The sequence below is a fragment of the Balaenoptera ricei genome, chromosome 8, assembly GCF_028023285.1.
Source record: "Balaenoptera ricei isolate mBalRic1 chromosome 8, mBalRic1.hap2, whole genome shotgun sequence".
NCBI lineage: Eukaryota > Metazoa > Chordata > Mammalia > Artiodactyla > Balaenopteridae > Balaenoptera > Balaenoptera ricei.
Window position 1 is genome coordinate 14,450,660 of NC_082646.1, and position 21,903 is coordinate 14,472,562.

Consider the following 21,903-nt stretch of genomic DNA (forward strand, 5'->3'; position numbering starts at 1 on the left):
CACTAGATAAACTCTGAGCTTCCTTCCATCTCTAAAGGGTCTGCAGTTCTATGATCTCTGTACCCCCAAATACTCAGAGGCTGGAAAGTTCTCCCCAGAGCTTACATTCTGCTGTTCTCAGCAGTTCTGCTGGGTGTGGAGGTGCTAACTCTCCCTTCACAGCAGCGCTTCCTCTGTTTCTTTAGACTATTTCTTTCGACAGGCTGGGGCAGAGGTAGGGAATCATGAGTCAGCATAGTATTTCTTGGAATGGTCTCCATTCCAATATATGTATGTTTTATTTTCATTGGTTTTGATGTGTTGTTTCATAACATTTTATTATTTTCAATAGAGGCAATTCATTATGTGCATAATTAGAAGCCATTTGATTTTAATTTCCTTGTTGAGAGTTGTTGTAGAAATAAGCAAAGTTCAGGAGAAAGATTCTTTTTGCCAGACCACGTGCCCCGATTTGGGATTTGGGCATGTGGTCCTTGGAGATGAAGTTTCACTCTGTCCTGCCCTGGGTTGGCGCTGGTCCCTGATCTTGGACGATCCTTATGGGGACAGGGTCGTACCTCAGAGGGCTCAGAAGCACCTGTTTTAGGGGCTCAGGTTGGCAAGGCTAAGATTGTCCTCCCAAGGCCTGGGCCATTTCTCCCCAGAATCCCCCTCTGAAAAAGGTGGTCTGGAAGCCCTGGTTTCCCCACAGCTGACTCTGTGGGGACAGCTTTGGGAATAAAGGTAGCTTCATACTCCCAGTATTTGGTATTTGCTGAGTAACTGGGATGGCCTTGGAGGAGGGGCGAGGGACAGGTCTGGCTAGTTCTGCCCTGTTGTTCATACACAGGATTACCTCACATGTCCCAACTGGCTTCCCCGCCCATCTGGTGAGGGCTGGCCGTCAGCCCTCCAGCCCCCTTTTCCTTACCTGCCTGGGAAGCCAAACATGGATCTTCCCGTCAACATCAGCTGAGGCTGGAGGCTTCACCCCCTCCGGAGACCATGGACGGAGACAGCCACCTGGTGAGTGCATCTGTAGAGCTTGGGCCAGAACCTCCTGGCACTGAGGAAACAGGGATGGGGCTGGAAGCTAGGTGGGGCAGCGGCGGTGTGCCTCGGTTTCAGGGGAAACTGAATGTGCCTTTTCTAGTTTGAAGTTACTGGGGATCAAGATCACGCGGCCTCCTTTTATCATGGTTCCTAAAAGGGGCCCCATGGGAGGAGGAGCTGATGGGATTTGGGGTCTGGTCAGGAAGCACCCCAGGGCTGTGTGGCTGAATCCTGGGCTCCCGCTCTGTGGCCCCTGAGAACCCCAGCCAGGACGTATGTGCTGTTGGGACAACTTTGCTGGTTTGAGAATCATGAAAGCTTAGTATTCTAACTCGGCTTCAAGGTTATCTTTGGGTGACCCTCTCACCAGACTCATAAACCATCTCAGAAAAGGTGGCATTGAAGATCTTCAAGGGGATTTTAAACTCCTCTTGGTCATTATTTTCAGGCTTAATAATCTTCATGCTTGGAAAGTGCTTCCTTATGTCTAACCATGATTCCTTCTGCTACAACTAAGATTACTTTCCTCTTCTGTTTTTTGGTAGAGAGCAGCTAAGTGTCCTCTGTGGAAAAGCCAGTCATATGCATGTGAAGGTTTCCAAAGATTTTGTTCAAGTATTCCTCAGCTTTCTTTTCTTGAGGAACATTCCTCTGTGCCCTTACTTCTCCTTGGGTCTTATTTTCTGCTCATCTCCACCTTCTTTTGTTCTCCAGTGATGTGGTAGAATCTGGGACTGTGGGAAGGATGGGCCAACGCTGGAACTGAGGATCAGCTTAGCCTATGTTCTGGCTGATAGTTGGCTCGTGGTCCATTCTGAACCCCAGATGTATTTCTGAAAACTCTACCATCATCTCTCCCACCATTCTTCCAGCCCCTTCTTGACTTTTCTGTCCCAGGCTTTTTCTCCTGCCCTCTGATCGGGTCTCCTTGGCCCATGTCTCTGCCTCACCGAGGTCATTTGACCCTAGGCCTCTGGGGCTCATTGGAACCTCTGGTGAGCAGTAAGGGGGATGCAGAAGGCAGAATGGAGTTTGGTTTGAGGCATGGGGAAGGTGAACCCATGGTCACAGCCATGGGTCATGTTCCTTGGTAACTTGCTGGGAACCTAAACTTGATGGTCCCTAGACACAAGGGGTGAGAAGTGCTGAGCTATGTGAAGGGTGGTAGGGCCAGTCCCTGGGGCAGGGTGATGGTGGGGGGGCACCTTCTAGGAAACTCATCTCTCCAGAGTCAGGAACCAACATGGAAGGTCACTGGAGGGGCACAGGGTAGAGTACAGGCTTTTCATTACTGATAGAATAAATGTCACATGGTATGGCAGGTCCCACGTTCACTCTGGGAGACTTACCTTGGAATGAAAGAACTGAACCATTACCTCCTTATTTAAGGTTGAACCCCCAAGATAGTGAGCCTGAGGTGGGGACAGAGAGCGCTTCCTGAAGATCTTAAGCTTATCTGCAACAGATTTCTTAACACTAATTAAATTGAATAAGAGGAGACTGGGAGTAACTGGTCGTCTAAGGCTGTGCCTTTTTCCCTGAGGACGTCATTGCAGAAAGACGCATTGTGATTTTTGACTATCAGCTCAATAAAGTAGTGAGAAAGATGGTGGCCAATGGACTTAAGCCTGATGAAGCTCCTGTGTGAGCTGGCTGGGACTTCAGGGGGACCTTAGAAAGAAGGTGGAGAAGGCTCACAGCTTCTTTGTGTTCAAGAGAGAAGCCGCAGGATGTGGTGGACAGAACACTGACCAAGTTCCAGGTCAGCAGTGACTTTGGACCAATCACTTAACTTTTCTGCACCTTAGTTTCTTCATCTGTGAAATGGAATCAAAATAGTATCTACTTCAAGTGGTCTTAGAATAGTGTCTTTCACATAATAAGTCTCTTTTATAAGAACATCTGGCATAGACAGACAGACAGATAGACAGACAGATAGATAGACAGATGGACATGTATTCATAGAGTTAAGATTTATTGCCATCATCATCATCATCATCATCATCATCATCATCATCTAGGGTCTAGTCTTAGCGCCTCTAAATTTGGACAAATATCTTCTGCTCTCTGTGCCTCAGTTTCCCCACCTACAAAAGGAGAGGGTTGGACGAATTGCCCCCTGAGGCCCCTTTCTGGTTCCATGACAGTCTCTGGAATCATGTAGAGTGAGATTACAGGTGTGCCACACTGGATATGCTCATTTGTTCCTGAAGAATAGTGCATACTTTGTGTTCTTCAAAAGGCGTCACATGCTTAATGCTTAAAGAAGTGTCATGTTTATTAAAGAAAGACTGAAGTTGACCCACTGATAAAGCAACAATCCTCTGTAGAGTGGATTTTCTTCTACTGGGTCTTCTTTTTTCTTTTTTTAATTAATTAATTCATTCATTCATTTATGGCTGCTTTGGGTCTTCATTGCTGCACACGGGCTTTCTCTAGTTGCAGCAAGCGGGGGCTACTCTTTGTTGCGGTGCGTGGGCTTCTCATTGCGGTGGCTTCTCTTGTTGTGGAGCACGGGCTCTAGGCGTGCGGGCTTCAGTAGTTGTGGCACGTGGGCTCAGTAGTTGTGGCTCGCGGGCTCTAGAGCGCGGGCTCAGTAGTTGTGGCGCACGGGCTTAGTTGCTCCGCGGCATGTGGGATCTTCCCAGACCAGGGCTCGAACCCGAGTCCCCTGCATTGGCAGGTGGATTCTCAACCACTACGCCACCAGGGAAGCCCTGGGTCTTCTTAAAGTGGAGCAGGTTTTCAGTCAGCCCAAGACCACAGATGCTGTGCACTTGAGAATGGCTGGAGGCCCCAGGGCTGGTCCAGGATGAGGCACCGTCTTTAGAGGGGGCTGGGCAGGTTCCCAAGACGGCAGACCAGTAGGCTCAGGTTGCTCTGCTATCCCCTAGACCGCAAAGTGCAGGCACCCCCAGGACTCCTGGCACCTGCCCTTTGTCCCTGCAGGTAGGCAGCCCTCACCTGAAACCTCTGTGTTCCATGTTGGCACTGGTGCCAGGCAGCCTTACACTAGGCCCATCCCACCCTGCCTCCCCCTGTGTTGTCCCTGTGACCTGGCAAATGTCAGCATGAAATGTGTGGGAGTGTGTGTACGGGGATCTAGGCTGGGTGCTGGGTGGGAAGGCTGACGGATGTAACGGTAGCCACTTGGCTGAAGTGTCCGGCTTTGGCAAAACAGCTTCCTCTTGGTACGGCAGCAACGGGGGTGGACGGTGTCCAGCCAGGCAAGGAGGGATGCCAGCACAGGGAACCCAGGGCTTGGTCAGCCAAGTGGAGGCCTTGGCGATGCCAGGCGGCGTCTGGCTCCTGTGATAGGGAAGCAATACCCAGGACTGTCCATGGGGCCCCCATTATGTAGCAGCCCTATTACCACCCCAGCCTTGGCAGAGAGGGCGCATGGGGAGAAACTGAGGCACCAAGTTCCTGGGCAACCAAACGTTATTTGTTTGGCAATAGGGGGTACTCAATGTTCTTTAAACTATTTGATGAATGAATGAGTGAATGAGCAGGAAGGTATTTTGATTCTAGTCTAATAGGGATCCCCAAGGTTTTTTCATGTGTATAAGAGGCATCCTAAACTAGAAGGAACTTTAGCACCCGATCAGGCTGGCAATTTTCAAGTTCTTTGTAGTAGCAGACTCTTTTGTTCAAATGAAATCTTATGTGGAACCCACTGCATAAAACTGAAAAGTTAATCTGCTCTGTTTGAAGTGGGGTAAAGGACTCGAAGCTCTTTACCTACAAGCGGGCCTCCAAGGCATCTCCACGGAACTTTTAATGCTCTGTAGAAACTCGTTTGAAAACAGCTGATTGTCCAGCCTTTTCCTTGGTTGGCCCCAGAAAGGAAAGTGACTGACCTTAAGGTCCTGGAGCTGGTTAGGAGCAGAAGCAAGAGTCCCTGGGGCCTCCTGTGCCTGCGGTGAGGGGGGCCTCGGGGCTCTGGCTTCTTAGTCTGGATCCCAGTTTGATTCCAGGCCGACTGGGGTCCCTGAGGTTAGCATTGCATGTATGTGGGACGTGCTGGTGGCTGGGTGGCAGGAGGTGCTGGGAAATCTGCCTGTGGGTTCTGAGGGGGCCTGTATCTGTGCGGTTTCTCCGGGTCCAGGGAGCGGGGAGGGTAGGACGGAACCCTGTGTACCTGGAGGTGTAATGAAGCCTGGGTTGGGCAGTGAGGATGGAAAGAAGCACGGACCACTCCGATCCAGTCCAGTCCACACTGGAGGGGGGTTCAGGCTCCCCTGCCATGGTCCAGGGGTTCCCCAGGCTCCCAACAGGCAAGGAGGCTTTTTAAGTTCCGTGAAAGGGGGCTCCTGATCTTCCTTGGCACTGCTTGTGCTTCTGGTGGGGATTGGGGAGCACCTTGTCCTGCGTAGCCTGGAATACTGGGGTGCCGGCCTGGGCTGCCACCCTTTGAGCATCGTTGATTCTCAGGGTTACTGGGAGAGAGACGCTGCCACAGGGGCCTAAATCTAACAAGGGGTCCTTCCTTGTTGGAGCTTGGGAAGGGGCAGGCAGTGCGAGAGCATGGAGGTGTGCAACAGCCTGAGGACGGCAGTCAGAAGATCTGGGTTCTGGTCCTGGCGCTGCCCCCAGCTGGCTGTGTGATCTTAGACAAATCACATTGCCTTTCTGGGCCTTAATCGCCTCACCAATAGGAAAATGGGTTGGACTGGAGGGTTTTCAAGATGCTTCTAGCCTGTGGTATGCCCAGCCTGAGCCTGGCCCGGAACCGGGGAGGGAGGCCCAGTCAGCTCGTGCTGGACTTGAAGGGGCCCTGAGAGACATGAAAACGCGTTCAAGTCACTGCAGGTGGACGTTCTTAAGCCTAGCGTGAGACTTTATTATAGGGTTCTGCTCCCTGTAATGCCGGGTGCTCTGAGCGACCCACAGTGCATCTGGGCCAGAGATCAGGCTGCCGTCTGTGGGTAAATAACAGTCTCTACGGAAAGCCCAGGGCACAATCCATGGCGGCAGCCACATAACCACTGAGGTGAAGCAATCCACGAGGTGACTGTGACATCACTCAGCACAGCAGAAGCTCCCTCCCCTCTGGCACTGCTGGCTGGGCCTGCAGGAGACCCAGAGAGGCCAAGGGTAGGACCCACTTGGGGGCTTGTTAACTTACTCCCGTCCCCCACCAGGTAAGGGCCCAGGGCAGAGCTGCCGCAGGAAACCGTAACACTGGCCCAGGTGCCGTGGGCTGGGGAAACTACCCCGGAAACTGTGGTATAGAGGGCAGTGGACCGGGTGCAGTGGGTCTCGGGTTTAGTCCCTCTTCTGCTATAAGACGTACCTGAGCGACTTTGAGCAAAGCACACAAATACTTTGGGCCTCTCCTTCCTTGTCTATAAAATGGGAATAATAATGCTTATCAGCTCCTGTCCAGGAAAGTGCTTGGAACGAGCCCCAGAGCCAGGGACTGCTCTTTTCAGGCCTCTCCCTGGCTCATCCGCTGCTGCCTTCCTGTGGACCCTGCCCTGCCCGCTGCCTCCTGCCCCAGAACGTCTTGAGGGGACTGGATGAGTTTTGAGTAGGGGTCCCCGGGAGCTGCAGAGACACAGGCAGGTGGCATCAGTGACAGCCTGGGGTATAGGCCTGGTCCATGACACGGTGAGGGTTCACGGCTGTATTAGCCCAGGGGGTAACCCCAGGGACCACGCCAGGGGTGGCGGGGGCAGAGAGGCAGAGAATGATTGGCAATGTTAGGCCAGGGAAATGGCCAGAGTCACCCACGCTTTGGCTCTGCCCTGTCCCCCTGTCCCCCTGTCCCCCTGAAGACCGAGGAGCCTCTGGTCTGCAGGCAGGTTGTGGAGAGCCTGGCCTTGGTCATCTGATTCCCAATCCTGGGTCTGCTGCCCGCTGGCCAAGGCTAGGAGTCAGGCCGGTTCTGGTCCGGGCTCTGTCCCTTGTATCTCAGGACCTTGGGCAAGAATTCTCCTCCCCTGCCTGTTCCCCACCTGCTCAAGGCATCTGCTCTGAGGGAGAGGTCAGGCCTCCAGGAGGGATGCTGGAATCTCAGCAGTTGATCTCCAAGAATTGAGGAAGGGAAATGAGTTACTGCTCTAGTAGGTTAGACATCAGGGAGAACTTCCAGGAGGGTGGGGTGGAAGGCTGTGAAATGGGTAAAGAAGGACGGCTGTGGAATCTCCTGTTCTAGTGGTCCTAGAAAATGAGAACTCTTCCCAGCAGCGTCCTGGAAGTGTGATGGTTTGGAGTCAGGAAGATGGAGTAGACAGCCTCACTCTGGAGGCTGTGTTCCTCTGGTCTTGGGGCTGTGTTTCCATCCTGCTGTCCCTGCTGGGGTTTGCAGCTCTCTACATGCGCAGCTCTATCTGGCACTTTGGGGACCAGGACTCTTCTCTTGCCCTGCTCCGTGGGGCCAGAAACTCTCCACCTGTCTCCCACCCTGTCCGACACCAAAGTGCTCATTCTCCTGAGGCCAGGGCCTCCAGGGCCTCCAGCCCCTTCTTGGGTATCACCCTTTCTCCCCTCCCCCACCCCCAGCTTCCCCTCCATCCCCACACCCCACTCTTCCCAACCTTGGGAAGACTTTGTGCTGGACCGCTGAGGCCCAGAGGTAACAGTTTGAAAGGATCTGGCTGGAGACTACTCACCCCTCCACCTGGCTCCTTGGGTACTGAGCCCCAGGTTAGTTCCATTTTACACGCCCCACCTCCCTCTAGACTCACAGAAGAGGGACCCAGGTGGGTCTCCTGCCGGGACCCCAGGGCCTCTCCTCCCCACTTCCTGCCGGCCAAGGCCGTGGGTGGGCGCTTTGGGACCTACCTGTGTGTGGAGCCAGCATCTGGGAGAGGGACCCGCAAGGCTCAGGAGGTCGCCCTGCCTCCCTGGCTGCCCCCGGCTTCCTGCTGTGCCTGCCCGCTCCCTGTTCCCTCCATCCTCTCCCAGGTCTCCCCACCCATCTTCCTCTGGGCCTCCACCACCTGTGGGCCTCTCAGCCTTCTCTCTCGTTCAGGCCCTGCTGATGGGGTGACAGGACCCTAGCTGGTCATGGGGTCCCGCTCAGGTGGAGGGCCTGAGCTCTTGCCGGGGGAGTCAGAAGGTTGTGATAAGAGTCCCAGGGCCACTAATCCTTTTGGGGGTTTTAGGCATGCTCTTGAGCCCCTCTGAACCCCAGTTTCCTCGTGTATAAACCGGGAATGATAACTCCTGTCCAGCTTGCTAACTAGGAGCATTGTGAGAAGCAAATGGAATAATGGGTGTAAAAGCTCTTTGCAAATTGTAAGCCCTGAAGAAATGCAGGAAGTTACTGTGGGCATTCGTGATAATTTTGGGCCAGACTCAACTTGCTCTGAGTAGGCCTGGATAGAATCCAAGCGCCGTCACTTACCTGAGATGTAAATTTGGGCATGTTCTTAACCACCTTGGAGCTCAGTTTCAAAATCTATAAAATGGGGTTAATAATACCAACCACAAAGAGCTGTTATGAGGTTGAGATGGGATCAAGTAAAATGCCTAGTGGGCTGTTCCTATTATTACGGTGATATGCATTTATAAACCAGCCTCTTTCATATTTATTCCTTGTCAATCTGGGGGAAGAAGGTAAGATCAATCCCATTTTATATGTGGGGAGACAGATTCTGAAGGGTTAATGTACTTGCCCAAGCCACTTAGGAATGGATGTAGTCAAATTTGAACACAGATTTTTCTATTGCAAGCCCAGTGTCTTTAGCAAACAAGCAAATAGACAAACACCCACCCACCATCACAGCTAATGGTCACCAAGTCTTACTTTATATACATCACCTATCACTGCAGTGCTATGAAGCAAGGTGACCGGCTCACCGCACAGGTAAGGAAACCGAGATGTAAAGAGGTTAAGTCTCTTGCCCAGTCACCAGCTGGCCTTGAGAGTACCGGAGGGCTGTGATGCCACGGCTCCTGACGACCAGGCTTGTCCTGGCAGGCCACCAGGCCCAACCCTGCTTCCCACTGGAAACTTTCAGTTCCCTGCTTCCTACTGGAAAGACCAAGATCCCTGCAGGAACCCTCGGCTCCACCCCCAGGCTCCCCATGGCGCTCCCAGCCCTGCAAGGTCCCAGGCCCGATTCTCATGCCACGTCACAGATGCAGAACGAGCATCCCATGCACCAGGTTCAGAGAAAAGACTGGGCCGGGGGCCTCTTGCTCCTGACTCAAGAGGGCAGGAGACTCAGATGCACAGGGGCTTGGGCCAGGTGCCCGACTATGTGATTCTGGGCAATCTGAGCTCTGAGCCTTGGATTCCTCACCTGTAAAACGCGCTTCTAAACATATCAACTTCTCAGGGATGGAGTGATGACCTCAGGAGGCCATAGATGTGCAGGTGTATTATAAACCCTAAAGTACCATACATTGGGAGCTATAATCAATTTTATTGTATTGAGTTATGGGAATTTCCCCTGAGGTGAGGGAAGATGTATATTGTGAGCATAACAGGGAGGGAGGCCTGGCAGGCCAGCTGAGGTGCCACAATGCCAAGGTCTCGCTCAGGTGCCGAGGCTGGGGCCACCACTTGTGGGAAGGAAGCGCAGGGCTCTACACAGCCTGGGCTTGTTCTTCTTATTGAAGGACCTTAGTCTGGCCTTTGTTGAGCACCCTCTTTTCTCCCAAGAGGAGCTCACACCACCTTTTAGCCCTTTGGCCGTGCCTCGGGGCTGTTAAATCTCAGCACGGTGGGTGCTGGGTGTGCCAGTGCAAAGGGGGGAGAGGAATGACCGTTTCCTGCCCAGTCACTGTGTGCCAGGCACGGGCAAGAGATTTCTTATTTTATCTCATTGAATCCTCAGGAGTATTAGTCCTATTCTACAGATTAAGAAAAAGAAAAAGGAAAGTTAAGTGGCTTGTCTAAGGTCACACTTCTAGAGCTAGGATTGGGACCCAGGTCTGCCTGACTCCAAAGCCAGTGCTGTGAACGGATGCATTGTACATTTCAGCATATCCTCACCCCCTCTCCATGCTCCAACCCCAGTCCTGTTCCCCTTGAGGCTTCCAGGGGCTAACCTGTCTTCGTTTTGCGGAAATCTAGTCTCTAGACAACAGGGGTGAGAGGGAAATCTGAGCTCTGGTTCCGCTGCTCTTCATATCCCTAAACACACACGAGTGTGTCCCTGCTCTGCTGGCTGGGGCATCTGGACCCATGTGTATTTACCCATGTCCATCAATTAACCCCAGTAACTCCCTGGGATAGTCACTCCTGGTCCCTGCCTCTGGCAAGCTGAGTGTGGTCAGGGACTCAACGTCCTTCCTTGAATTCATCCCACAGCCTCCAGAAAAATGGAGAAGTGACCAGATCAATTAGTGACCTCTGACTCTTAGAAGATGGAGTTTAAAAAAAAAGTGACCTCTGACTCTTAGAAGATGGAGTTAAAAAAAACAAAAAAACCCACCCTGCCTGGTAGGCTTGATGGTGTTGGCTTGAGCCGGATGTCCTAATGAAGAGGACTTTTTATTAACTGAGCTGCTTACTAATGTCAAATGCTTTTAAGCACAGTGGTAGATGAGGGATGAAACAGAGGTGCCCAAGGTCCAGAGCCCCGTCTCTTCCACACAGCCCTGCCGACTGTGCCCTGAGCACAGGTCCCTTCCCCCACCATTCCTGCTCCTCCCCGGGCTGCCCTCCTGAGTATCCAGTCAGTGTTCAGCAGAAATGATAGTGAGGGGCAGATGTGGCCCCTGGGCCAGGTCGGTTTCCAGCTCCCCCTGCTGTTCTGGGGACACCTAGAGGGGACTTAGAAAGCAGAGAAGGTGTGAGGGAGGGCAGAGATCTCTGTAAGGAGCCAGAGGGAGGAGAGAGGGTGCCTAATCTGGTGACAGGGATTGGGGTTCCGGCAGACCAGGGCTTGGCCACCAGCAGAGGCTGCTCAAGGACTTTCCATCAGCCCTGGCTGCCCACCAGCTCCCAATTCCAGATTCAGTGCACCCAAAGGCTCAGACTCTCCAGGAAGGAACAGCACTGGTGTTCATTGATTGCCACTGCTGCATTATCTCATGCATTCCTCCTCAGAGAGGCAGCAAAGCCTGGTGGTTGAGCGTGGCCTCCACAGCCCAACCTTCTGGCCTCAAATCCTGTCTCTGCCACTCTAACTCTGAGAGTTTGATCAAGTTACTGAATCTCGCTGCCTCTGTTTCCCCTGATGCAAAATGGGGATAATAAGAGTTCCTACCTCATAGGGTTGTTCTCAAGATCAAGTGAGTAAATACATAAAGCACTCAGAGAATAAGTCCTCTGTAACTACAGCTTAAAGTGCTAAATCTAAATGAAAAAAATCACTCCACCTACAGCTGAGGAAGGTTAAGGACCTTGGTCACCTTCTTCCCCTTCACCTTGCCTCTCCTTTTTCCCTGATGTATTGGGGGGTGTGTGTGTGTGTGCGCGCGCGTGCGACTTCTTGTGTTACTGAGAACAGTGGGGTACAAGGCAGGTCAGGGCTTTTCTTAGGAAGTGCTTTCACACTTTTTGATGACAGCTCATAGTACGAATGATGTTTTATAATATCACACACATACGCAGAAGGGCGGGACGCAGGGGAGTGAAGAGGGCAGAAAGGGTGGTTACTTCCCCCTCAGAGTGAGGGTCCGGTCCAGCAACCTCTTTTCTGAGGGTCTCTAGACACATGTAGCCAAAGCAGGTGCCCCCATACCCCAGGCAGATGACCCACAGCCCTCTGCCCACCTCCGCAGGTCCCTGTGATGGGGAGAGACCGCAGGGAGTAGGGTACCGCAGGCTCTTTGAGCTTTCATCCATCCCTGGACATTCTCTTCCCTGTCTGGGAGGTCTGCTCACCCCCTAGCCGCCTGCTCCAGGGCATCTACCTCCTGGCCCAGCAGGGCTGACAGCTGGGTGGGTTGGCAGTGGGGAGCAGCCTGAGGGATGGCTTTCACTCTGCTTTCAGAATGCCTCCCCAGCAAGGACGCCTCCAGCCCGGGCATCGCTGGCCTGTGCGTGCCCAGCCCGGGTACCACCTTCCAGGTCAACGCCCGGCAGGTCATCGTCTGCCATGTCAGCCTCCATGACATCGTCTCCAACGAGAGTATTCCTTGTTCGAGCCACACCAGTGAGGGCCGTACCTGTCCAGCCATCTCCTAACAGGTCCACACCAGCTGCCAGGGCCACCAGGGCCGAGAGCCCAGGTAAGGGGGCTCCTGCAGGGAAGGCAAGAGGAACAGGGAAGCAGTCCAAGGGCGGAGGGGGGTGCGGTGGGGGGGAATCTCCAAGCTGTCACTCTCTGCTCCTCCTCTAGCTCTTGAATAACAATGACTGGGAAGGAGGGGGGATGGTCCAGGTGGGCAGTGGGGGACCTGGGGAGGAGGGGGCAGGAAGGAACCATGACATGCAAACCCAAGGCAGTGGGAAATTGCAGCAAATGGGGTTGAGGTTAAGAAACCAGGACCGACAAAGCAGATGTAACTTTGGAGGCTGCTCAGTCTGGGTCAAGGTGCAGATTTTGAGAGCCAGGGCTCCTGGTTAGAAGCCAGGGTTCTTTCCTTGGGCTGCCCTGGGGGTCTGCCAGGGAAGCTGGGGTCTGCACTGGAGTACAGTCATGATCGTGGGCTCATCTGTGGGTAGAGGGGCAAAGAGAGAGATTCTGATCTGGCAGGCATGCCCCACCCCCAACTTCCCAAGCTGGCTTATAGGATTCAGCTAATAGGGAGACAGAGACGTCAAATGGTCCTCAGGGACTGGCTCTGCCCTTAGGGAAGCAGCCTTTCTGCCCATCCCAACTTTGCCCTCCTCCTGTCCTCCTGCCCCAGCACTGCAGTATAAACAGGCCTGGAGGAGCATCCAAACCAAGATTTGGGGCCCAGTCTTGCCCTTTGAAGGGCCAGTGAGGCACTTTGGTGTGGAGACCTTTGGGATCAGACACATTTCATTTGTAATCCCTACTCTGCCACTCACTAGCCAAGTAACCTTGAGCAAGTTATTTAACATCCATGAACCTCAGTTTCCCCATCTATAAAATGGGCGTAATGATACCCAGCTCACACAGTTGCTGTCAGAATTAAATAAGATAACACATGCAAATGCCTAGCTGGCCCACAGTAGATGCTGAGTAAAAGGGAGCTTGGTTTCAGGCAGGGGCGGTGCCATATTCTGGGCGGAGTGATCCTAACAGGGCCCTCCTGGGCCAGCCTTCTTTCCTTCTCCCTCATCCATTGTGCCGGACTCCCCTCCAACAGCCTCACCCTCCCCTACTTCTGGCCTGTTCCCAGGTATCAACTTGCCCAAGTTCACCAGGCAGGAGGGCCTGAAGCGTATGCTGCTCATCGGATGTATCTTCCTCTTCATCGCCCTCGTGGTGTTGCTCATCGTTCTCTGTGAGTTTAACAGAAGGAGCAGGGCTGGGCTCTGGTCACTGCGGGGTGGAGTGGGGTTCAGGGATGGGGACACGCAGCAGGGAGACGAGTGGGGAACACACACTCGCCAGCTGCCAAGTCCACAAAGGGACACTCCTGCAAATGGCCTTGGACCATGGCACCTCCAGGCCCCTTGGAGGTAGCTGGGTTGAGAGGGTGGGAAGTCAGAGGAACCTGGCTTGGGTCCCATCTGTGTTACTTACTTGGGTGAGTAGTTAACCAGTCTGAGCTCAGTTTCTGTTTCTTCAAATGGGATTAAATTCATTCATTCAACGTATTATGTGCTCAGTAAAATTTCCTAAAGATTTCACTGGGTTATAAGGAATAAATGAGCTACTGGCACAATGCCTGGCACAAAATCCCACTCTAAAAAAGTTAGTTATTTAAAAAACAAACATAAAAACATTGATTAGGAAAAGTCCCCAGGCATTTTTAGTCAATTGGATAAAGTGTTCAGGGGTCCAGGCTCCCACAATTCCACACCCTCCTTTGGAAAAGATACTCAGGACATGTCCCTGGACTCCCTGCCGGGGAGTCCACTCTGAGCCCAGCACAGTGGGAAATCTTAGGAGGGAGCAAAGGGGATCACACATCACACCACCCTGTCCTCAGGGAGAGTACAGTCTCCTGGGGGACGTAGATGGAAATGATTAAGAGCAAGTGGATTTGAGTGTGACCATCAGGAAGAGAGGACAGCTGTATGGGCTGGGGTGGCAGGGGACAGCTCATAAAGCCATGGGGCCAGATGAGGACCTAGAAGATGGGGGGTGCGTCTTGGGCAGGGCATCTGAGCAGGATGAGCAGCTGCAGGGAATGTGGGGGGGCAGATGGGCAAGTTGGCATGGGGAGAGGGAAGGGACCCACTTAACCGGAGAGAATATTCATTTGGGGACCTGAGGGCTGTCGTTTGGTTGGGCATGGCTGGGCCACATTGTAGAGAGCTTTAAATGCCAGGCTGAGGGGTAAGGATTCTGTTAAAGAGGCAGCACGGGAGGCGAAGGGCAGGGCTGTTTGAGGGAGAGGATTGCGTGGGAAGAAGTTGCATGCTGGTTAAAAGTATGGCTTTATGTTTCCTTTTCCGGTAAGTGGCTTGAGGTGACCTCTAAAAATGGTTCCCTCTTCACTTGACCCAGAAAAGCCCACAAAATCATGCAAGTCAAGAGGTTCAAATCTTCGTGTTCACTTTAAGAACACTCGTGAAACTGCCCAGGCCATTAAGGGTATGCATATCCGAAAAGCTACCAAGTATCTGAAGGATGGCACTTTAAAGAGGCAACGTGTGCCATTCCGTCGTTACAATGGTGGAGTTGGTAGGTGTGCCCAGGCCAAACAGTGGGGCTGGACGCAGTGTCGGTGGCCCAGAAGGAGTGCTGAATTTTTACTGAACATGCTCAAAAATGCAGAGAGTAATGCTGATCTTAAGGGCTTAGATGTAGATTCTCTGGTCATTAAGTACATCCAGGTGAACAAAGCCCCCAAGATGCGGCGCAGGACTTACAGAGCTTGTGGTTGGATCAACCCATACATGAGCTCTCCCTGCCACATTGAGATGATCCTTACTGAAAAAGAACAGATTGTTCCTAAACCAGAAAAGGAGGTTGCCCAGAAGAAGATATCCCAGAAGAAACTGAAGAAACAAAAACTTATGGCCCAGGAATAAATGCTGCAAAAAATAAATACAAATAAAAGTAAAAAAAAAACAAACAAAAACAACAAGGAGTATGGCTTTAGGACCAGACAGACCTGCCGAAGCATCTCGGCTCCGCCACTTACCAGCTGTGTGACTTCAGCAAGTTAATTAACTTCCCGAGCCTCAGTTTCCCCGCCTGCCTGACAATGCATGTGAAGGCGTCAACACGGAACCTGCCGCCACGTGGCATCCATGTGAACCTCCCGCTGGGGTGCCCCACCCTGCTGCCTCCCTTCCCCACACGGGACATCTGCTCCAGTAGGAAATAACCCATGGAGGGGGGAGATGGCAACTGAGGGCAGGTGCTCAGCATGATTTCACAGCATTCCCTGAAGTCCCCTGACCTCCGGAATTCCCAGGGAAGTGGTCACTGAGCAGCTCTGCAGTGGGGTCAGGACTAGAGCCCCTGCCCCCTGAGAGCTCTCTCTGCTACACATCAAAGTGATCCCAGGAGCCTCAGTGCCCAGGACGTGGGAGAGGGAAAGACCAGGGCACAGAGAGGAGGGGGAAGTCCAAGAGGTTAGGAGGGATTGGTGTCTGGACTCGGAAGGAGCAGTCACACAAGGCTGACCTTCACCCGGGGTGATGGAGAGCATAGTGGGACCAGTGGGATATGTGAGGGCTGAGTAACAGGTTGCAGACAACAGGCAGGGTGAGGAGTCAGAACCCGGGGTTTCTCAGGCATCCAAGGGGAGGTGTTTCCCGGCAGGAGGGATGACGGTTCCTAGTTTGGAAAGAGATGGGTCTTAGAAGAAGTCATGAAGCTGATTTTCACATATGGTTTGTAAAGCTGTTGGCTTTTCAGCTCAACTTGTACATTTAGGAATCAGCCACCTAGAGTTGCTCGCAGGGTGGGAAGACATTTAAAGGCATCAAGACAAGTAATGGGGCAAGAACTGAGCCAAGGGGACATCCCTTGTTTAGAGAAGAGGGAGGAGGAAGAAAATCCAGGAGCTTCTGAGGCTGGGAGGACAGCCTTTGAGAAGACAGGACAGGTAGTGGTTGCAAGTGTACGACTGAAGATGGAAATGTCTCTGCTACAACCCGCAGAGCACAGAGGCGGAGGGATGCCAGAGTGGCTCTGAGGAGGGGCCTCTGGGATGGTGGAGGAAGGGGTTTCTCTGACCACCACTCTGGCCAGCACGTAGGGCAGGGGAGCTCCCAGAGTAGAAACCGTCTCCACACCTCCCTCTCTCCCTCTCTGGGTGGCTGCTCTTGTGCGCTGCCCTGCTTGCAGGAGCTTTCTGGAGCATTCCGGAGCAGCCTTTCTCTCCATACAGATGGGGGACGAGGGACCCAGAGTCCAGGAGGGATTGCAGATCAGTGTCTCAGAACACCCAGGGCCTTGGGCTGCATAGCGTCATGTCTCTCTGGGGCTGGCAGTGACCAGGCTTCTGCTTCATCTTTTTCAGTCTACTTCTGGCAGGGCCACATAGGGATCAAGTACAAGGAGCCGGTAGAGAGCTGCCCCAAGCAGGCTGTGCGCTGTGATGGGGTCGTGGACTGTAAGCTGAAGAGCGACGAGCTGGGCTGTGGTAAGGAGGCCGGCTGTGCGTGTGTGCGTGTGTGTGCGTGTGTGCGTGTGCGCGCGTGTGTGCGCGTGCGCGCGTGCGTGTGCATGCGTGTGCGTGTGTGTGTGTGCGTGCGTGTGCACCCGCACATGTGTACTCTGGGGGCTGCAAACTCGGTATCAGCTCAAATGGGAGGCAATGGACAGAGACTCAGAAGATCTGGACTCTAGTTACAGTAGACTGGGGTTTGGAACCTGGCTTTGAGTGCTATGTGACTTGGGTTAATCACTTACCTTCTCTGGGCTTCAGTTTCCTAACTTGGAAAATGAGTGGATTGGACAAGATTAGTGGTTCTCAGATACAATCTGACGGCTCGCAGCTACCAGACTGAGCAAAGCAGGGCTGCTCTGGCTGGAGGCAGGCGTGGGGTCCGGAGCTCTGTCCATGTGCCCAGCAGGTGACCTCTGACCTGCCACCCCTGTGGTTTCATGAAGGTCAGTTTGTAAATGAAGGCTTTCACGAGCACAGAGATCTCTTTGAGCGCTGGTCCTCAGTGGTTTTTACTTGTGTTGTCCATGTACAGCCCTAACGTGGGTGTCTGTGGGTGCACATCTGGCCCTTTCCACCTGTGTGTATATGTGTGTCCTTGCCCATGACCACATCCCTCTGTGACTCAGCCTGTCTAGTGAGCACTCAGTTGATCATCACTCCCCTTGTCCCTCTCTTATTTGGGCACATCACTGCCCTCTTGGCGTGATAGCTCCTGGCAGCGCACACCCCTTCTCCCAGTGACGGCTCTTGGGTCCTGTCAGATGGAGAGCTCTTTCTGCGCTGCCCCACCCCCTTGCCTTGGCTCTGCCCTTACTGAGCATCTTGGGCTCCGAGCACTGGCTGATGATCATCCCATCCCGGGCCAAGCTCCCGGCTGTTTGCAAGGCCTCAGTGAGAAGCCTTAGGACAGGAGCATCTCAGAGCCTTACTTGGTTCATTCCTCAAGAACTTGGAGCTTCCTGGTGCTGAGGACCTGCCTTGATCTTTTTTTGCCCTGCAGTGAGGTTTGACTGGGACACGTCTCTGCTTAAATTCTACTCTGGATCCTCCCATAAGTGGCTTCCCATCTGCAGTGACAGCTGGAATGATTTCTACTCGAAGAAGATCTGCCAGCAGCTGGGTTTCAAGAGGTAAACCTCCCCTATGAGTCCCAGCTTCAGGGGTGCCTCAGACTCTTCATAAGGGCATCTCAGGATCATTGATGGAAACTCATATTAAAAAGACTCTTGGGGACCAGGGCTGAGGTCACTAGCTCATAGCACCCTTGAATTATTCAAAGGGACAGTGGCCCGAGGAGCCCAAGTCTGGGGACAAGCTGTTTCCAAGAGGCCAAAGTAGTTATTTGCACATCTGCAGCAGGATGACGTTCCTATATGGTTTTCTGCATCAAAGCACCCTCATGCCCATGCTCGCATTCAGTGGTCGCGGAGGCCCTGTGAGGTGGGTGGGCATTCGGGCAGGTCTCGTCTTCTCCTCACATCTGGGAACCAGCAACTCAGGCTGTGCAAACCCTTCAGCGGACTCTGAGCAGCAGCTGTGGCTTGGGCTAGAATGCATCAAACAGGAATGAGATGGGCAGATGTGGCTAGGTAACGTCATTAGCATCTTTGGCTCTACGGATCTGAAACAAGAAGCTGGTACCAGTGGGTGGAGTAGGGAGTGGGGTTTACCATGACCTTCCCCCTTGAAGGAGCCCCCGGTTGGCAGGCCACATAGTCACCTCCATCCTCCCTCTTGGTCTGGGTTTCAAACCAAGTAGTATGGGGGTTCACCAATGTGTGTGAAGTTGTAGCGAGAAAGGTTTATTTATTAGCATCTCACTGTGGGCTCTCTGTAGAAACCACCTAGAACACCAGGGCTTGGGGACGAGGACTTAGAACCAGTTCGCTGCCCCCACCTCAGCCTCAGAGTTCCCATCTGTGAAAGACGACCCGGGTGATCTAGTTGGAAGACAACGGACATCGTTTATCATTGAGTTGTGTGACCTTATGCAAATGCGAACTTCCCTTGGGCTTCAATAGATAGTGTCATTTATTCAAAGAACATTCATCGAGCTTTAATTATGTCTGAGCCATTCACCCAGACAAGATCCCTGCCCTTGGACAATCTCTGGTATGGTGTGGGCGAGAGAGGCTTTAACCAATAATCACAGCACCGCGTGATGTGTAATGGAAAGGACACGTGGGAAGCATTATGCACACACAACGGAGAGGGTGCCTGACTGTGCCTGGAGGTCAGCAGAGCATGGAGGAGGCCCCTGGGTAGAGGGACGGCGCCCGCAAAGGCATGCTCTCACGCAAGGGTGTCCCATGTTCTAGAAACACACCAAAGGGCAACGCAGATAGCGGTCCATGGATCACCCACAGCAGAATCACCTGGGGTGCTTGTTAAAATGCACCCTGAAATCAGAATCTCTGGGATTAGGATTTCAAACCTGCTTAACAACACCCCGGAGGGTGATTCTTAGGCACACTGTGGTCTAAAAGCCAAACGGTTCTCAGGGTTTAATGCGCAAACCCATAACATGAGGATCTTTAAAATGCAGAGTCTGGCTCAGCAGGTCTGGGGTGATACTGCTGCAGTCAGTCCAAGGATCACAGTCTGGATAGAAAAGGGCCAGGTCAGTGTTTCTCAAACTTGAGAGCGCATCAGAATCACCTGGAGAGCTTGTTAAAACACAGAACCAGAATTCTTGATTTGGTAGGTCTGGGACCGGGCCCAAGAATTTGCATTTCTGACAAATTTCCAGGCAGTGCTAACATTGTCCCCTGGGATTGGACCACACTTTCAAAACTACTGGGTTAGTGCGTAGGGCTAGTAGGGGACAGTGGGTGGGGTCCGAGATTGTTGGGTTTTAACTGCCTCTGGCCTCTGCAGCAGGGCTCGCTGGGACTCTAACGCTGGCTGGGGAACCATGGGTGTGCGCTGGCTCAAGGAGGTTCATTCTTCTTCCCTCTCCTCCCTTGCAGCGCTTACCGGACAGCCAAGGTGACCAATAGGAATTTTGACAGCAGTTTCTCAATCTCCAAATATAGCTCCACCTTCCAGGAGAGCATCTACAGGTGTGTGAGGCGGGCCAGGCTGTCAGCTGTGCGCAGGGGAGTGAAGGAGTGCTCTGAGTCAGGGAGCCCCTCTCCCTCGGCCTTTCTGGGACCACACCTCCAGGAGTCCCTCGTGAATGTCAGGAGCATCTCAGAAACAGCTCTCCTTCACTACCTGCCTCCTGACCTGAAAGCAGTCGAAGCTGGGTGCGCAGAGCACCTCGAGGTCAGAGGGGCCCCCAAGAGTTTACCTGGTTGCCAGAGACAATGAATAAACCTCGGGGCCACTGGTCAGCCTGATGTTTGGACTGAAAGCTGCTGCAGGGAGGGGGGCTTGGGGTGGAAAGGGGGAAACATCACTGGGGTGGGGCATGGGGAGGGGGAGTACCAGGTGCAGGTAGTCAGGGGCAGGGAGACCCATCTGAGCAGCATTGCCATCCCCCCGGGCCTCGCCATCTGTCATCTTCGCACTGCAGCTGCTCTTTCCCACCGCCACTGGGTGGAGGGGAGGAGTTGGGGGGTGGTGCTCCACCAACTAGCAGTGTTTACCTTGGGGAGGGGAGAGGAGAAACCAGGCTGTGAGAGAAGAAGGCATGGGGAGGGAAGGGAGGCAGTGAGCTGCCTCCTGGATTGCCTGCTTTGTGCTGGGTGGTTCGCGTGCTACGTTGTGGGCTGAACATGGAGCAACTGTCAGAGGAATGTTGGGTCATCTGTTTAGCTGGGGAAAGATGCTGGGACAGTGAAGTCATGAGTTCAAAGGACATGGACCTAGCCAACATGTGCAATCTGCACAGAAAAACTGGGAGGTTGGGAGAAGAGTGGGCATGGTTTGCACTAAGCCATCCCCATTCCTGCAGAAAGCACTGGAAGGGTCTGTCCCACTGGGAGGGAGAAAGGTCAGAATCTCCATCTTCAAGTGGGTTTTATCCCAGGAATGCAAGGATTCTTCAATATATGCAAATCAATCAATGTGATACACCATATTAACAAACTGAAAGATAAAAACCATATGATAATCTCAACAGATGCAGAAAAAGCTTTTGACAAAATTCAACACCCATTTATGATAAAAACTCTCCAGAAAGTAGGCATAGACGGAACTTACCTCAACATAATAGAGGCCATATATGACAAACCCACAGCCAACATCATTCTCAGTGGTGGAAAACCTGAAACCATTTCCTCTAAAATCAGGAACAAGACAAGGATGCCCACTCTCACCACTATTATTCAACATAGTTTTGGAAATTTTAGCCACAGCAACAGAGAAGAAAAAGAAATAAAAGGAATCCGAATTGGAAAAGAAGAAGTAAAGCTGTCACTGTTTGCAGATGGCATGATACTATATATAGAGAATCCTAAAGATGCTACCAGAAAACTACTAGAGCTAATCAATGAATTTGGTAAAGTAGCAGGATACAAAATTAATGCACGGAAATCTCTTGCATTCCTATACACTAATGATGAAAAATCTGAAAGAGAAATTAAGGAAACACTCCCATTTACCATTGCAACAAAAAGAATAAAATACCTAGGAATAAACCTACCTAAGAGGACAAAAGACCTGTATGCAGAAAACTATAAGACACTGATGAAAGAAATTGAAGATGATACCAACAGATGGAGAGATATACCATGTTCTTGGATTGGAAGAATCAACATTGTGAAAATGACTATACTACCCAAAGCAATCTACAGATTCAATGCAATCCCTACCAAACTACCAATGGCATTTTTCACAGAACTAGAACAAAAACTTTCACCATTTGCATGTAAACACAAAAGGTCCCGAATAGCCAAAGCAATCTTGAGAAAGAAAAATGGAGCTGGAGGAATCAGGCTCCCAGACTTCAGACTATACTACAAAGCTACAGTAATCAAGACAATATGGTTCTGGTACAAAAACAGAAATATACATCAATGGAACAGGGTAGAAAGCCCAGAGATAAACCCATGCATATATGGTCACCTTATCTTTGATAAAGGAGTCAAGAATATACAATGGAGAAAAGACAAGTCTCTTCAACAAGTGGTGCTGGGAAAACTGGACAGCTACGTGTAAAAGAATGAAATTAGAACACTTCCTAACACCATACACAAAAATAAACTCAAAATGGATTAAAGACCCAAATGTAAGGCCAGACACTATCAAACTCTCAGAGGAAAACACAGGCAGAGCACTCTATGACATAAATCACAGCAAGATCCTTTTTGACCC

General features: G+C 52.1%; 2 protein-coding genes across 2 annotated transcripts in view; both read left to right on the top strand.

Annotated features, from left to right (window-relative positions):
* The first annotated feature begins 767 nt into the window (after window positions 1-767).
* The window catches only part of TMPRSS13 (transmembrane serine protease 13), a 32,129-nt gene continuing 10,993 nt past the window's right edge, over window positions 768-21,903 (top strand). Inside the window, 7 exon segments of the mRNA XM_059929302.1 lie at window positions 768-977; window positions 979-1,005; window positions 11,931-12,168; window positions 13,249-13,353; window positions 16,495-16,617; window positions 17,645-17,774; window positions 19,614-19,706. Coding sequence (XP_059785285.1) covers window positions 768-977; window positions 979-1,005; window positions 11,931-12,168; window positions 13,249-13,353; window positions 16,495-16,617; window positions 17,645-17,774; window positions 19,614-19,706 — 926 coding nt within the window.
* Window positions 14,501-15,052, top strand: LOC132369610 (large ribosomal subunit protein uL22-like). Its single transcript, XM_059929301.1, has one exon. The coding sequence runs from the start codon at window positions 14,501-14,503 to the stop codon at window positions 15,050-15,052; it is 552 nt and encodes a 183-aa protein (XP_059785284.1).

Bases quoted from the DNA above. Each gene is read 5' to 3' on its own strand.
- LOC132369610 (XM_059929301.1), top strand. From the start codon at position 14,501: ATGGTTCCCTCTTCACTTGACCCAGAAAAGCCCACAAAATCATGCAAG.